Raw genomic sequence first — 16528 nt, 5'->3', positions numbered from 1 at the left:
AGAGAATAATTTTTCCCTAATTACCATTTGAATTTTCTTCTGCGATTTATGTCCTTTATTTGCTTTTTGGTTGTACATTTATGTTTGTTGTTATTTTTGAAATTGCGGTTTGTTTGTCTTATTGCCTAACATGTAGAAACTGTCGGCATGGGGCCGTAATAAGAAAATATTACAGGACAGTGGCCTTTCAGGCTTTATCAATTAAAAAAGAACTAATCCATGTTCATCTAATACTATGTAACTTTATTGTACCATAATAAACTTACGGGTTAAAAAAAATAATCAAAAAAGGGTTAAAGTTTTATAAATCAATTAACCTACAAGTCCTTCCACGTAAAATAAAAAAAAGGGCTTTTCTTAAAAAAAAGTTGTGTTGGTTTTATTTTTATTTCTCAAAAACGACAAGATATTTTTGAATCTGGTTTTCTGTTTTTGTTTAAAAACATATGAGAGCATCGAATTTAAGAAACTAAATTAGTACTTAATTACATAAAATTTTGAGAAAAATTAGTTCAAAAATTTTTTTTTTTCATTTTTTTCCAAAATTTTGACTTTGGAAATTAATTTTTCAAAAACTATTTCAAAAAACAGCTTTTTTTAAATACCAAATGAAAGACGAGGTATTTGGCTTTACAAAAAGTATAACACGTTGTTGTAGGTATAACCGTTGATTTTTAATATTTTTTTTCCAAATTAAGTCAATTTTTTAGAAAATTGCCCCTCCCGGCTAAACGGGGGGGTCTATTCCCCCTCCCATACGATTTTTTTCTTATCTCGATCTAACCTACACGCTCTAGCTTTTTGGCACATTACTCCTGAATCACCCTGTATAAGTAAGTAGTATTAGATAAGTAAAAGTATTCATATTAATTATAATTAATTGCTCCCACATTATAATTCAGTTAAAAAACTTCTTAAAACTCATTTATTTGTGAAAAAAATACGGTTACTATTGACTTCTACAAAATTTGTGTTGTGTGACCTAAGTTTTTAAAATGTCTGATTCAATTATAATAATATTTAAGCTGTACCTGCATTCTTAGTCTGGATGTATTTGTTGTTGCAATACTGTTCATTGTCCCAACGGAAGTAAGAGATTCCCTTGAGCCCGCTCTTGATAAACGAGATTTCTTTGACGATGGAGACAACGAAACCTTTGCAATTGGTACAAAAATGCCATATTTTGGTTTGCATTCAAAATATCTAAGCAATGAAATTGAGTTTTTTGAGCTATAAAAGTATTTTTATGAAATCTTTACTTGACACCCTCGACAGATCCGTCATTTTTACCAGTTGAATCATCTAGTTCAATACCACACCAATTTCCCGATGCAAATTTTGTTTCGCCAACGAATCTAAGAGTTCCTGCTCGACTTCCAAAGCCTGATGACACAATTACACGATCACCCAATGTAAAACCATGTTCTAAAAGAAACAAATGAAAGACAAGAATTATAAATGTTCCAACATTTATTTGGCATATAGATTATATTTAATATACAGGGTATCCGATAAATAATGGATAAGCCTAAAATGGGTGATGAAGTGATGATACACTAATGACTGATCTTAAAAAAATTGAAAATAATTCTATCACAACCAATTCATAAAATATTAGGATAAAGAAAGAAATTGATAAATTTCGTGCATTTGTGGTTGTGGTAAACAAAAACTTTAATAATGAAATTAAAAATACACTGAACGAAAAAAGCTAATATTGTATAAAGTGGTTGTGATTGAATTATTTTTTATTTTATTTTTAGAACATTCATTATGTAAGTGTAGCTATCAGCCATTTCATGCTTATCCTTATGTACATACTTCCTCCCATGGATTTATATAAAATACTCTGTGTGCTTGGTGTTGGTGATACAGTTCTGGAACGATTAGGTGAACAATTTGAAGGGGGTCTAGATATAGCACTGTCAAGAGGCTGAAGCGTCAATCTTGTGAGTCGGGAAAATATTCCTTTCTTGGCTCCACATTGGAAATAACGCTTGCCAGCAACACAGCCGTCATTTTTACCTAGAATGATCTCGTTTTTACTTTGTTAAAATCATAATATAACGTTTACCATTAGGCTCATCTAAGACAATACCAGCCCATTCTCCAGGTGCAAAATGTGTTTCGCCAATGTAAGCAATTTGACCAGGGCTTATACCACCAACCCAAACTTTTTGTCCAATTATAAATTTTTCAGTGTCAATTGTAAGAATAGTGCCATGGTCTGAAAGTAAAAAAATATTTTAAAGTAAGCTATTTGAAAATTTGACAGAACAGAAACATATCTACTTTATACAGAGTGTCTGGTGAAGAATCTATAAGCGTGACAAGTTTAAATGCTGGATCTTGCAAAATATGTATTCATGATTGTTGTAAACAAAATGGAAACATGTGTGTGACGAGACAAAAATAACTTATTTCCTTGAAGAAAATAGTGATAACAGCCGTAGGGAAAAATTTGAATGAACTGAAAAAAAATTCGCAGTAGTTTATATTTATATGCTTCCTGGTATGTTTTGAATTCGAATATTAGGGGTATTCATGAAACTCCTCCCATACTCACCCATACAAAATTATCTCAAACGCTTATAGTCTTTTTTTATTTCAGTCCAAATGAGATAATTTCGCAAATTAGGTCAGTTCAAATTTCAAATTCAATTTTTTTTTCTATACGATTTGACATTCGAAATGATTTGCGAAATTACCTCATTTGGACTCTAGAGAAAAGAGGCTATTAGCCGTACTAAAATATATTTCAGCCGAGTTGTGCGCAGATTCATTTAGAAAACCACACATTCGTTTTCAACTATACATTTTTATCTGTAAAGCCTAGTACGCTGCTGAAGCGAAACGAACAATTTTGAAGTGAACAGCGAACATGTTGACAAAAAATAATTAATTTCGTTCAAGACTTCGTTAAAGAATTGGAAAATTGATTGGAAAATTTCGTTTCGCTTCACCTGCGTACTACAATTCAGTGTACGAAAAATAAATCAAGAAGAACGGAGAAAAAAATGAAGAAAAGAAAGAAATAATTTTTATTTTTTTAAAACTCTTTTAATTTGAATACATTTTATCCTTACATATGAAGCATAATAAGCGTTTGTTGATAAGTTTTACTTCTGGTATATTTTTCATTATGCTTCTGATCGGTTTTTTTCAGCTTAATTGACACACACCCTTAGTTTGATTTTATAATTGTAAAATAAAAATATCCCATCACCGCCAGCGCATAAAAAAATGGGATTTTTTATCTTGCACATAATTTTTTTACTGATGAAGAACACTGGCTAAAAAATTCCTTTATTCGTATTTCAATTTCATTTTGGAAAAAGTGAAGAATTAACGAAAATAATGGAAGACATATATATGGCGGAATATAATATAATAGGAAATATATTCATAATGGTTGTTTTTGTTAATAACAAAAGAATTTTAAAGAAACACTTTTGGCATTTTTCTCTTTTCAAACAAAATTTTAAACTGTCAAATTTCAAATTCATAAGTGTGTGTACAAGTTCGTGTACAAATCGGTGAAAATCTGACTAAAAATGTGGAGTAAATCCGGAGTACTCCGTAGTACTAAAATTACTCCGGAGTATTGTTTTTTACACTTCTGTGGAGTGAAGGAACACAAAACCTTCAAAACGCAAAAATAAGTACTAAAAGGGTACTCTCATTGGAGTGAAGAAAAGCGACATAAGTTTCATTCGTTTTCTCTTAATTATTTTACTATATTGTATAGTCAAAGAGCCGACTCACTTTCGGACCGGTCAATACAAGTTGTACTGGGTGTATTAAGTCAGATACCAACAAAATAAATGATTTACTGTCTGAAATTTTTAATACAACTGCTTCGCCGACGACAGCACACTCAGATTCTCATATTCGTTTGCAGATTAGTACCCATGCCCTTCGGATGTGGATCTACACTGGGAACATTATGATGAACATTAAATTCTGAATTATAATGGGTAGAATGCATTGCAACGGGGATAACGAAATCGTGTAGAATTTAATGCTTCTTAAACTTAATGCCGCCTTTTGTTGTTCAAACGTAACTTGTCCCACTTACCACTATGAATGGGTGGCACTTGTATTGAGGCAACTGAACAACTCGCAATTCTCGGTATGTGATTTATGTATCTACAAATATGAAGAACTATTATCAACACATGCTATACAAATATTGCGAACATGTATGAAATATTCTTAAATAATAAAGAAACTCTAAAAGAAAATTAGCACAACAAAAACAAAACCAAACTTTTCTGCTTACATGCAGAATTGCAGACAACACGGCCTTGTCCTAATCATAAAAAAAACATAAAAGAGTCCACAAACAACGCGAAAAAAACTTTTTTCTTCTGAAAAAACTCTCGGTCAATACGAAAAAATTGAACTAAAGTTTCACCTTAAAATGCTCAACATAGAAATTTCAGAAATATATCACAAAATAAAAAAAACACCAACAATACAATAAGACACATGCTAATGAAAGAAAATATAACAACTGAAGAATATAAACAATTTGTTACAAAACAAAACCAAACCTATATTTTTGTAACAAAAAAACAACAAACTAATGCGCATTAAATACAACAACTTAAATCTGCACTTTGGAGCAAACTTAACACGCGTATAAATCCACAAAAACCCTGACATCACTTTTTAGTCCAGTAATTTTAGATTTTATCTGCGGAAAAATTCCTACTGGGGTCGATTTTGGTATAGGCCTTCGTTACGGCGTTGTTATGAAGATGTGAAAAATCGACATTGATATCGCGTCCGCGTTGCCCGGTAAAAATCCGTGTATCAAACCCTCATAGTGGGTGCCGGGCGGTAATGATCACCACAGTTTTATCTTGTACGTTTTTGGCAAGATGGTGATCAGCTAAGGTCAGGTTGCATAGCTGTATTGTTCTTAACTCCTCAATAGTTAAATAATCAGAAATGCAATTTTACCATCGATACAAGGTTCCTAATTTTCAGTGGTGGGGTGAGCGTGCACATAATCCGTGCCGAAGAAATGGAAGGCTGGGGGATAAACCAGTCGTGAACGAGCTCTTTCGGATGCCTTGGCAGAATCCGTCATAATTTTTGCCTTGCCCCGGTAATCGGCTCTGCCGGGGTTGACCTTTTCTTTCCGACCTACTCGTGGGACCTTAATTTATTTTCAAATCTTATAAAATGGACAGAGACAAGACAGACGCAACAACATCCGAATTGGAGGATGAACTCTTGGCATCAAGCCAAGAGACTATCGTGGCTAGCTCGGAGACTGCTAGAAGTGCTAGCGCTCCTAAGCAACCTCCACAGCCCGGAAGCACAGCTGGTACAAGTAATACCTCTGTGCCTCGACCATACAAAGCCCAAATAAATCCGTCGGGTAGCAGTGCTACCGACACAAACCTCAACACAGCGAGTTTGCATCGTAGAGTGGACTTCAAGAGGGCTACCTTCTTTCTTAGCAAGATTGCTAAAAATAAGGAAGCTGGAACTCCACACGAAAAAGATGCCGCTGATGCTGGGGTTGGCAACACTGCTGTGAAAGTGATTGGTTCAATTTACGTATCGCTCCGTACAATTTTCAAATTTAAATAATAAAAAACTCACAAAACTTTTAAAAAAGTGTTTATTCAAGTTCCGCTTATTTATTTACTCAAGAAAAGTGTCAATTAAGCAGGTAAAATAATTAGTTTACACTTTAAAACAATTTATAAAGGCTGGTATCGATGTCACATGACCACAAAAGAAAATTAATTCACACTTCACCAGAAGAAAACAGTTCAAAAAAATCCTTTTCATTTACTCCCGTTCAATTCAATACACTGCACCCAAATATGTCGATTTCTGAAGCTGATTTGCAAAATATTAAAATGATAGTCGATATCTCTTTGAGTACAGCATTACCAAAGGCAACCGCCAATCTCGCCACCAAGGATGATGTACAAAAATTAAATGTCGAAATTGACAGTTTAAAAAAGCAAAATGCAGATCTTTCCCTAAAAGTGCAACGGTTCGAGGCCAGATGCAATGTATTGGAGGAGGAAATTGAACTTCAAAACCGGGAAATTAAAGGGAAAAACCTAATTCTCACAATGCCAGTTAATACTGCTGACCCTCAAGAAAAGATCGAAGGAGTCACAAGTCTGCTGCTAGGAGAAGCGCAGCAAATGTTGGATGTCGTCAAATTGAGCGAAAATAATTCAGTTATGAAGTATAAAATTGACACTGGCTCCAACAAAATTGCATCAAATATGTTGCGGAACTCTGCGAAGCTCAAAGGTACAGGTGTCTTCGTTCAACGTGATCTTTCAAAGCAACAACAACACAAACGCAGAATCCTCCTTGGCTACAGGAAAGTGATCAAAACAAAACAACCAACGGAAGCAGTTCAATTAAAAAACAATTCTTTGATAATATCCAACAAATCTTTTTATTTAAATTATAATAATGAACTTAAATACGAAAATGAAGACGGGGAGAACAAACTTCGAGAAATGTTTGGCGAACTAGATTTCCGAGCTGTCAAACGAATGGCGATGTCAAATAGACCAGCTGATACTTCCCAACCAGGGATGTCTTCTCTACCAAATACTAGTACTAGTACTTTTTTACGAAATTGAAATTGTGAAGCCGTCAGCTCTTTAACTACTACTAATAATTGTAATATTTTGTCTTATAATGTTTCAGGTTTAACAAATAAACTATTGTTCGTAGATTTTTTTAATTATGTTCAAGATTTTGATCTATTTTTTTTGTATGAAACTCATGTAACTGAAGATAACATAAGTAAATTTTCAAATTATTTTAGAAATTTTAAATTAGTATGGAAAGCAGCAATAAAATATAATGTTAAAGGTCGTGCAAGTGGAGGTAGCCTCTTTGGTATTAAAATATCGCTTTTAAAGAACTACAGTTTTGAAGAATGTGAAGGATTGACCGTTGTAAAACTCTTACGCGAAAACAATATGTACATAATTCCATTTTATATTAACTGCAATCATTGGAATGAAGATCAAGAACATCTGAACAACACTATGCTTCATCTTGCAGGAAAAAGTATCTTATTGATTTGTGATTTCAATGCGAGAATCGGCAACCTACAAATAAGCACCTCACAAACTATAAGAAATTCCATAGTAAATTCCGAAAACAGATTTTCAAAGGACGTTGTTCGCAATTCACACGGCACACAGTTTTTGGAGATGTTACAGTTGTATGATTGCCTAATTCTTAACGGGTGTACGAACGGAGATATGGATGGTAAATTCACATTTTATGGTGGTCAAGGAAACACTGTCATCGACTATTGCGCGGTAAACAACAATTGGGTGAATTTGATAAAAAAAAATTGAAATACAGCACAAAAACTTTTCTGATCACATGCCAATTACGGTCGTCTGGTCTAATCAAAATGTTTCGCAAGAAAAAATTCTAAAACTTATCCCTAGATTGAAATGGAAGCAGGAGGATGCACAAAAGTATCAACAAAAAATAGATCAAAATCTTGCCTTGTTAAATGAATCCTATGAGTCCACAGTCCACATTCAGACCAATTATTGTGTTGCATCAGAAATTCATCGCCATCGTTGAACTCTAATGTATTTCCAAGGTTTAAGCAAAAATGGTTTGACAAAGAATGCATGAAAGCCCGAAAGAAATCATTCTCTCTCCTAAATGCTCTACTGAACTCTAACTGTGATATCCTTAAAAGTTGGTATTTTGAAGCAAATATGGAATACAAAAAGTTGTGCTTGGTGAAAAAAACCGAGTATGAGAAAAATCAGGCATGTAGACTTGGCGAAACAAAAAACTCTAAGGAATTTTGGAAAATTACGAGAGAGATAAATGGATCTCAGTTCGCGATAGGAATAGGACTGACTGCTGAAGACCTATCAGTTCAATTTCAAAATCTCCTTTGTGGCAAATCTATCCTAAACTATCATTATGCGGAACCTATGACAACTAATGAAATCTTAGATCAAGAAATATCGATTGCAGAAATTTGTGCTGTTATCCAAAAAGCAAAGGATGGAAAAGCCCCAGGTGAAGATGGAGTCGCATATGAATTTTTTAAAAATGCTACCCCCAGTTTTTTCGCCCAGCTTAAAATATTATTCAACCAAATTTTTCAAAATGAGGACATCCCAAGTTCATTTAAGAGATCAGTTATCTTTCCAATTCACAAAAAAGGAGCTTTGGACCAAGTCGAAAACTATCGAGGAATTTCATTTATGAATGCTCTAGCGAAATTATTTTGTGGAATCCTTGCCAATAGATTGGAATCGTGGGTTGACGCCAACAATATCCTCACTGAATTTCAAGCTGGCTTTAGGAAGAATTATTCAACTATTGATCACATTTTTTCACTCACTTCAATTGTCAAAGCTTGTCAAGCAAGGAACAAGAAGGTCTATGCATTCTTTGTAGACTTCAAATCAGCCTTTGACTTGGTGAATAGGAACGCTCTCTTTTATAAGCTCTCCCATTTGGGTATATCTAGTAAATACATTCACGTCTTAAAAGAAATGTATCTCAATTCGCAAGCAGCTGTCGGGGATGGTTCTCATTACTCAAAATGGTTCCCAACAGATAATGGTGTTAAGCAAGGGTGTCTACTCAGTGCACTCTTGTTCTCACTATTCATCAATGACATAGTAGCTTACCTTCCTGGAGGAATTAGGATTGCTGGTATGTCAATAAATGTGCTTCTATATGCCGATGATTTGGTGTTACTAGCGGAATCGCCCGATGTTCTCCAACTAATGATTAACCGTCTTTCGGATTATTGCTGTAAATGGGAACTTGTTATTAACACCAACAAATCCAAAGTCATGTTATTCTCAAGATCTGCCAGGAGTCAAAACCGATATAATTGGTTCTTTAATGGTACAAATCTAGAAGTGGTTACGGAATACAATTACTTAGGAGTGAAACTTAACCCTAAACTCGACTTTAATGAACACTTAGTGGCAAAAGTATGTTGAACCTATGGTGGAGTAATGTGTTCTCTAACAAACGGATACCAATGTCTGCAAAATACAAGATCTTTGACACTGTTGTCAAGACTACACTTTGCTATGCTGCTCAAGTATGGGGTATAGACGAGTATGAACCGATTGAAAAATTCCACAGGAATTTCTTAAAAAAACTTTTTAATTTCCCTTTACAAACCCGAAGCTATGCACTTTACCTCGAAACGGGACTTCCCAAACTTTTCACTGGTACCATGAAGTCTCAGGCGGATTTTATTTTGAAAAGTTTTCGTCACCCAGATCAACGGCTGTCTAAAAAATTGCTACTCTACGAAGTAAGAAATGAGGATTTGTGGATGGCGAAATGGAAAAATATGGCAAGCAGTTTCGATGAGGCGGTTTCGATAGATACGAGTAATTTAACAAATTTAAGGGAGCAGTTGTATCGTATTATTGGGAAACATGAAAACTCTGTGCGTGATGCCTTTAAAACCAGCGCCCGTAATTCTTTAAGTAGAATATTGTACTCCCAACTCAATATATGTTTAAAAGAATCAAATTACTTCCAAGACTCCTTAAGTTATAAGGAAGTTTCTTTAATATTTAAAGTAATATGCGAAATCTTAGGACTTAACGGAACACCTTACAATGGAAGTTTTAACCAATTTTGCACCCTATGTAACCTTAAGTCCAAAGAAGACTCTTTTCATTTCATGAGCATATGTTCCATTTTTGCAACGCAGCGATGTTCATACTTTGGAAAAAGAACCCTATCAATGGAGGAAACAATAAAGCTGTTGAACGGACCTGATTGGAAACCTCTCGCCTTATTCTTGAAAGATATTTACAAGTATAGAATGTTAATTATCACAGAATTTGAATAGTTACATTTATTTATTATTTTATAAAGAAAAGATATATTTATATATAAATTTGCTAACCGAGCTGACGGCAATGCCATAGCTTTAAATTCTTTAAATTGTTAACATGTATCTAAGGAACAAATCAATAAAATGAATTAATTACTTACTTACTTACTTACTTAAAATCAGGTACAAAAAAATTGTTGAAGAGTACAACAATCTTTTTGTTCTTCCCGAAAAGACCGCCAAGAGAAATAGATCTCTTGAGGAGGTTAACCCTCCTCAAAAGAAATCTAAAACCGGCGGCACCAAAAAGAAAGGGCCACTTCAGGGAGCGGCGCAATCGCGAAGATCGTCAGGGACGATCTTCAAGTGGCGATTGTAGATGAGCTCTCCACTGACAACAAAGGTCTGATGTCAGTGTGGAACTCCATCGAGGCCAAACTCTCTGAGATGGTCTTCTTCTACACCCTATCGGCAAATGAGGGTCCCTACCCTAGTTTCGACTCTGGTGAGATGCTCAGGGGATACAGGGTAATTAAGTGCGAGGATGGGTTTTCTAGGGATTTCCTTAGCAAAAGTGTTGATGAGATCAGCAATAAATGCGATGGTTTGAAGCTCAAGCTTATCCCAGCTAAGGAGATTCCTAAACAACCACCGGCTCGCATTTGGCTGCCCCTCATGAGTATCAAGCCAAGTGGAACGGAGCTGATCCGCAGTCTCCAGAGGTTAAACCCGCTGATTCCGATGCATGACTGGGCAGTTATTAAGACTGAAGAGCCGCAAAAGAACAGCGCGTCTTACCTTCTGAGGATCTGCGAGGTTAGTCGTGGGGCCCTCGAAAAAGCCGACTTTAAACTCCGCTTTGGCATTAGGAATGCCAAAATAAAGATTCTGCAAAGTCAGGAAGCGGACCCTAACCTAGTTGAGGATATCGTCGAGGATGACGATACCCCCAAAGAGGCAGGGTTCTCCGGCGAGAGGCTGGTAACTGACGATGCAGAATCCGATATAAATTAAAAACATGCTGCACGTCGTTCAGGTTAATCTGAAGCACTCTAAATGTGCTTCAGATAACCTGAGAGTTTTCCTAAGGGAGGAAAACTTTGATGTGGGCATCATACAAGAGCCCTGGATTAATGGCCTCCGAGTGAGAGGTCTCCAAGACAGCCAATATGACCTTTTTTACAAGCCCGTCAGTTCGAGCCAAGGTAAGCCAAGAACATGTATTTTAGCTAAAAAACACTTAAAAGCTTTTTTGTGTCCCAATCTTAGCACCTCTGATTTGACCGATGTCAAATTAGAGGGTTAAAAATACTGAAGGACTACTTTTGGCATCTGCGTACATGGCACATGACCAGCAGTCACCGCCGGAGGAAGTACGTAGGCTGACAACTCAAGCCAGTACAATGAAGACAAGCCTACTCATCGGGTGTGACGCAAATGCACGTCATACTCTTTGGGGTAGTTCTGAGATCAATGAACGAGGTGAGTCTTTATTTGATTATATCATTGAAAATAACCTTACTCTTTGCAATAGAGGTACTACTCCAACATTCACGTTTCCTAGTTCAAGGAACTATGAAGGATGGGAGGATGTACTAGACATCACTATTACAAATAGCAACTTCAATTTGCAGGTTGAAAATTGGAGAGTATCCCCTTCAAAATCCTTTTCAGACCATAGTTGGATTCTGTTCCAACTTAAGTTTGAAACCAAAATCCCACCCCCTTATAGAAATCCCAAAAGAACTGACTGGAAGAATTTCGGTCAAGTTTTTAGTGCAAAGTTACGCAATATACCCAATATAAATACAGATTCGGTGGATGATCTCGAATCAAAGGTAATGACCTTTGAACGAGCAATGATCACTGCCTTTAAAGTCTCTTGTCCGGTGAGACATAGTAGCAAAATATTTCCCCCTTGGTGGAACGAAGACCTGTCTAATCTGAGGAAAATGACTAGAACAATCTTCAACATCTGCCATAAACACAAATTCTATGAACCCTATAAAGATTGCTTAAGAGTCTACAAGCGTAGCATAGCATCAGCCAAAAAGGAAAGCTGGGAGGAATACTGTCACTCCATAGAAGATATTAAGGATTCTGCCAGGCTTAGCAAGGTTTTATCGAGGGAAGACTCAAATCCCTCGTTTCTTAAAAAGTCTGACGGATCCTGGACAATATCTCCAGCTGAATCCTTAGAATTATTAATGACTACTCATTTTCCGGGGTGCGTTGATAGCACCTCTGAAGTTAACATAAATCCCACTTTGCTATCAGTTACGACTGAGCAAGTCTTGATAACAAGAGAAAATATAGCTTGGGCTATTAACACTTTCTCTCCGTACAAATCCCCAGGCCCTGATGGTATTCTACCCATTATGCTGCAAAATCAGCAAGAGATAGCAGTTCCATGGCTTGAAAAAATCTTTAAAGGCTGCCTTCTTCTTAATAATGTGCCCAATTCTTGGAGACAAGTTAGCGTGGTTTTCATACCCAAAGTGGGCAAAAGAGGACATGAATCCGCGAAGGATTTCCGGCCAATAAGTTTAACATCTTTCTTACTTAAATCCTAAGAACGAATCTTAGAAACTCATATTAGAGACATTTTTAAAAGATGTCCTCTAGCCAGTTCGCAGCACGCTTATATGAGGGCAAATCTACGGAAACAGCCCTCCATGAAGTCGTTCGAACAATTGAGAACTCGATACACTTTAAAGAATATACCCTAGCTACCTTCTTGGATGTAGAGGGAGCTTTTAACAATGTCCTAACCGAATCTATTCTCGAAGCCCTAGTGACTTTTGAAGTAGAAGACTATATCAGAAGTTGGATTATTTCAATGCTAAAAGAGAGAAGAATTCAAGCAAGCTTAGGAAATTCAAACTGTTTTAAATGCGTTAATAGGGGTACGCCTCAGGGTGGCGTTCTTTCCCCCCTTTTATGGCTCCTTGTCATGAACAATATCCTCGTGAAGCTTGAGAGAAGTGGAGTGAAGGCAGTGGCATATGCGGATGATCTGGTTGTACTTGTATCAGGAAAGTTTTTACCTGTGATCAGTGAAATGACTGACACGGCTTTGAGAAAAGTTAGCAACTGGGCTACAAGCTGTGGCCTAGGAGTTAATCAAAGTAAAACGGAACTGATGCTTTTTACAACTAAAACCGAAATCCCTGTCTTCCCTCTACCTCAGCTCAACGGCCAAATCTTATCACTTTCTTCTAGCGCCAAATATATTTAGGTGTAATTTTGGACACTAAACTGAGCTGGAAGCTTAATATAGAAGAGCGGGTTAGAAAGGCGAGCATTGCTTTCTATGCCTGCAGTAAAACCTTTGGGAAAAACTGGGGTCTTAAATCAAAAATGATTCTATGGACTTACACAGCGATTGTACGACCCATTCTTACCTACGGCGCCATTGTTTGGTGGCCTGCACTTAAAAAAGCTTATAACATCAACAAACTTAAGAAAATCCAGAGAACAGGAAACGTAGGGACGACTGGAGCCCTCCGGTCGTGCCCCACGGAGGCTCTAAACGTTCTCTTGCACCTCTTACCCATAGACCTTCATATTAAATACCAGGTCCTTGTAGCGTTTTAAGGCTAAAAGAAACGGGTAGTTGGAAGGCAAAATCTTTTGGTCACAGTGACACAACAAATTAAATACCATCGGATATGCTTCTGACACCCACGGCAAGGTCAACTTCCCGTCGAGATCAGACTGGGAAGAGGGCATTGTGACGAGAGGCTTCGACACCTGCATTTTCACTGATGGCTCAAAAATGAATTGTGGGGTCGGTTCGGGTGTCTACTATGAATCCCTCAATATCTCAAAATCCTTTCGACTACCAAACTTTGCCAGTGTATTCCAAGCGGAATTGCTGGCAATTAAAGAAGCTTGCAAATTACTTAGAGTATATCCAAATCAAAACCAAAATATAGCTATACTAACAGATAGTAAGGCAGCTATAAAAGCAATTGCTTCGGTCACGACATCCTCCAAATTGGTTCAGCAGTGCAGAGAGGAACTCTCATTGCTGAGTGGAAGCCTCACAATCACTCTCATCTGGATCCCAGGTCACAGTGGTTTTGAAGGCAATGAAAAGGCGGATGAACTGGCCAGGCAAGGATCAGCCCTTCATGAGTCACTAGCAGAAATAGTTAACATTCCCATAGGAGTCATGAAGGGCGATATCTTCTTAAAATACCTAACAAAAGCTAACAATAGGTGCCACAACTTGACTAGCTGCGTCATATCCAGAAAAATCTGGCCTACCTATAATAAATCCAAAACATATGACCTAATCTCTAGACCCAGAAAAGATATTAGCAGAATCGTTGCGGTGTGCACAGGACATTGGCCGATAGGGGAACATGCAGCAAAGTTGGGTATACCGCACAATACCTACTGTCGCAGCTGCTTGGACCAGCAAGAAAAAGAAACGGTCTTCCATTTCCTATGTCAATGTCCCGCCCTTGCTAGGAATAGAGCACTCTCTCTGAGGAGTGAATTCTTTAATGTCATAGATAATATCTCGGAATCAAAGATCAAAGACTTGATCTCGTTCCTAAATGCAACAAAGTGGATTTAGGACTGCCTAACACTTGTTTTTCCCTTTTTGAAAACCAATTAAAAAATGTATTTCAAATAAATTTAATTATCACTCACAGGTTTCATAAGTTTTGGTATCAAAACGGCGCATCCTGCGCTAATTGGGTCAATCAAACACGGTTTGCCTTGACCGCCATCTCTACCTACCTACCTACCTATCGCGTCCGCGTTAGAAGTTATAGAGGTCAAAAGGTCACGAAAATCGCATATATCTCGCGACCTGCTCCTCGGAGGTCAATAGGGGTCTATGGAAAATCTGTTCGTCATAAAATTATCTACAAATATGGCCTAATGCATTTTTCTGTAAATCCAACCGTTTTCGGAATAGAGCTGTTTCAAGCGTAGGCATAATACATGATACGTAATAATAGGTTTGTTTTATTTAAGAGTGAATAATTCAGTATTTGAATACTGAAAAATACATGTGTAATCTCTTTTGCTTTTTATTAATACGTTTTTATAAGTTTCACTTGTAATCGATATTCAAACTAACTTACTAACTAACTAACCTAACTAAGTTACTTAGCTACTAAATAACTATTTAATAAAATCTTAGCAATTAATTTTGGCCCTCAGGTCAAACTTACCTACCCTGAGACGTTTTGGTCTCAGGGTAAAAACATTTTAGGGTCAAAACACCCCAAATCAATCTTAGACTACTTCTAAGAGTCATATCGAAACTTTGAACAAATTTATGTAGTTTGAATGACTACGTTATAATATAGTCCGAAATCGGTTGGATTTACAGACAAATGCATAAGGCAATATTTGTAGATAATTTTATGACGAACAGATTTTCCATAGACCTCTATTGACCTCCGAGCAACAGGTCACTAGATATATGCGAAAAACTGATTATCGTGACCTTTTGACCTCTCTAACTTCTAACGCGGACACGATATCAATGTCGATTTTTCACATCTTCATAACAACGCCGTAACGAAGGTCTATACCAAAATCGACCCCAGTAGGAATTTTTCCGCAGATTGGGGTAAAAAATACCTAAAATTACTGGGCTATTTTTAGGAACATGAAAACAAAAACTGCGAAGGATAAAACACTCATGTCGTTTGCAAAATAAACTGTCTGGGTAACGCAGAAAAAAATTGCAATCAATGTTAAATCGGCACCACAAAACAACTTCTGTCAATGAATCTCTAACTACAAATCAGACATAGGTTCGGTTAGGTAGTAGTGGTTGTCAGGCAAATTACCCGACACACTTAGACCCTTAGGGATCCATTGTGATACCACAAAAGACTAGCAAGTTAGGAACTCACTAGCCGAACCACTCGGAACTTCTTATTAATAAGGACATACTTTTAACGTCCGTTTTCATTAGATCGCTAGTGTCCTCGCAGAAGCATTCTCCAAGAAGGAGTTTCCATCTAATAGAGAGAGCAGGGCAGGTGCGCAGAAGATGTTGAACAGTTTCCTCTTCTTCTTCATCCATGCAACTTCTGCAGAAATCGTTAGAGAACACGCCAATTCTTCTTGCGTGTCTACCTATTAGACAGTGTTCTGTAAGAACACCTATGGTGGAGCTAATATCCATTCTGTTTAAATTCAACAAACCCTTTGAACGTTTCAAGTCTATACTAGGCCATATTTGTTTAGTTCCTGAGTCCATCTGAGGTTGGTTTTCTTTAAAGTGCCCTGCTTTAGCATTAGTTTACATGTAGCGATAGGTATTCCGATATTGTACCTTTCTGGTTGTAGAGGCGTGATTGTTCCTTGTTTGACGAGTTCGTCTGCCCTACAATTGCCTGAAATGTCTCTATGTCTCGGCGGGAAGGGTATAGCCCGACTCAATACGACCCGATTTTAGACACCCCGATTCAGACAGCCCGATTCACGGCATAGGACGACTCAAGAGAGCCCGACTCTTCGCAACTCGAATCTGGAGAGAGGGAGAGGGGGAAAGATATGTTTTAATTCAATTGGTTTCGTTTGGTTGATTGTAAATCTTTTCTGTTTGCTTTTTTATACTGGACAGAATGAGATGTAGCGTTAAAGTAGCAGGTATAGGTAAGTTGTTAGTGTTTTTGCTAAAATTAATTCTTTCTT

At 36.9% G+C, this 16528-nt stretch overlaps 1 protein-coding gene across 1 annotated transcript in view; it reads right to left on the bottom strand.

Annotated features, from left to right (window-relative positions):
• Window positions 1–16528, bottom strand: part of LOC129916181 (restin homolog) — a 213288-nt gene that overhangs the window by 141062 nt on the left and 55698 nt on the right. The window contains exons 2-5 of the mRNA XM_055996009.1: window positions 2075–2227; window positions 1822–2025; window positions 1260–1425; window positions 1032–1203 (exon numbers count right to left, since the gene is read on the bottom strand). Coding sequence (XP_055851984.1) covers window positions 1032–1203; window positions 1260–1425; window positions 1822–2025; window positions 2075–2227 — 695 coding nt within the window. The remainder of the gene's footprint in view (window positions 1–1031; window positions 1204–1259; window positions 1426–1821; window positions 2026–2074; window positions 2228–16528) is intronic.

This window comes from Episyrphus balteatus, chromosome 1 (assembly GCF_945859705.1).
Source record: "Episyrphus balteatus chromosome 1, idEpiBalt1.1, whole genome shotgun sequence".
Taxonomy (NCBI): Eukaryota; Metazoa; Arthropoda; class Insecta; order Diptera; family Syrphidae; genus Episyrphus; species Episyrphus balteatus.
The sequence above is the reverse complement of the archived record's forward strand: the minus strand, read 5'-3'. Positions and strand labels throughout refer to the sequence as shown.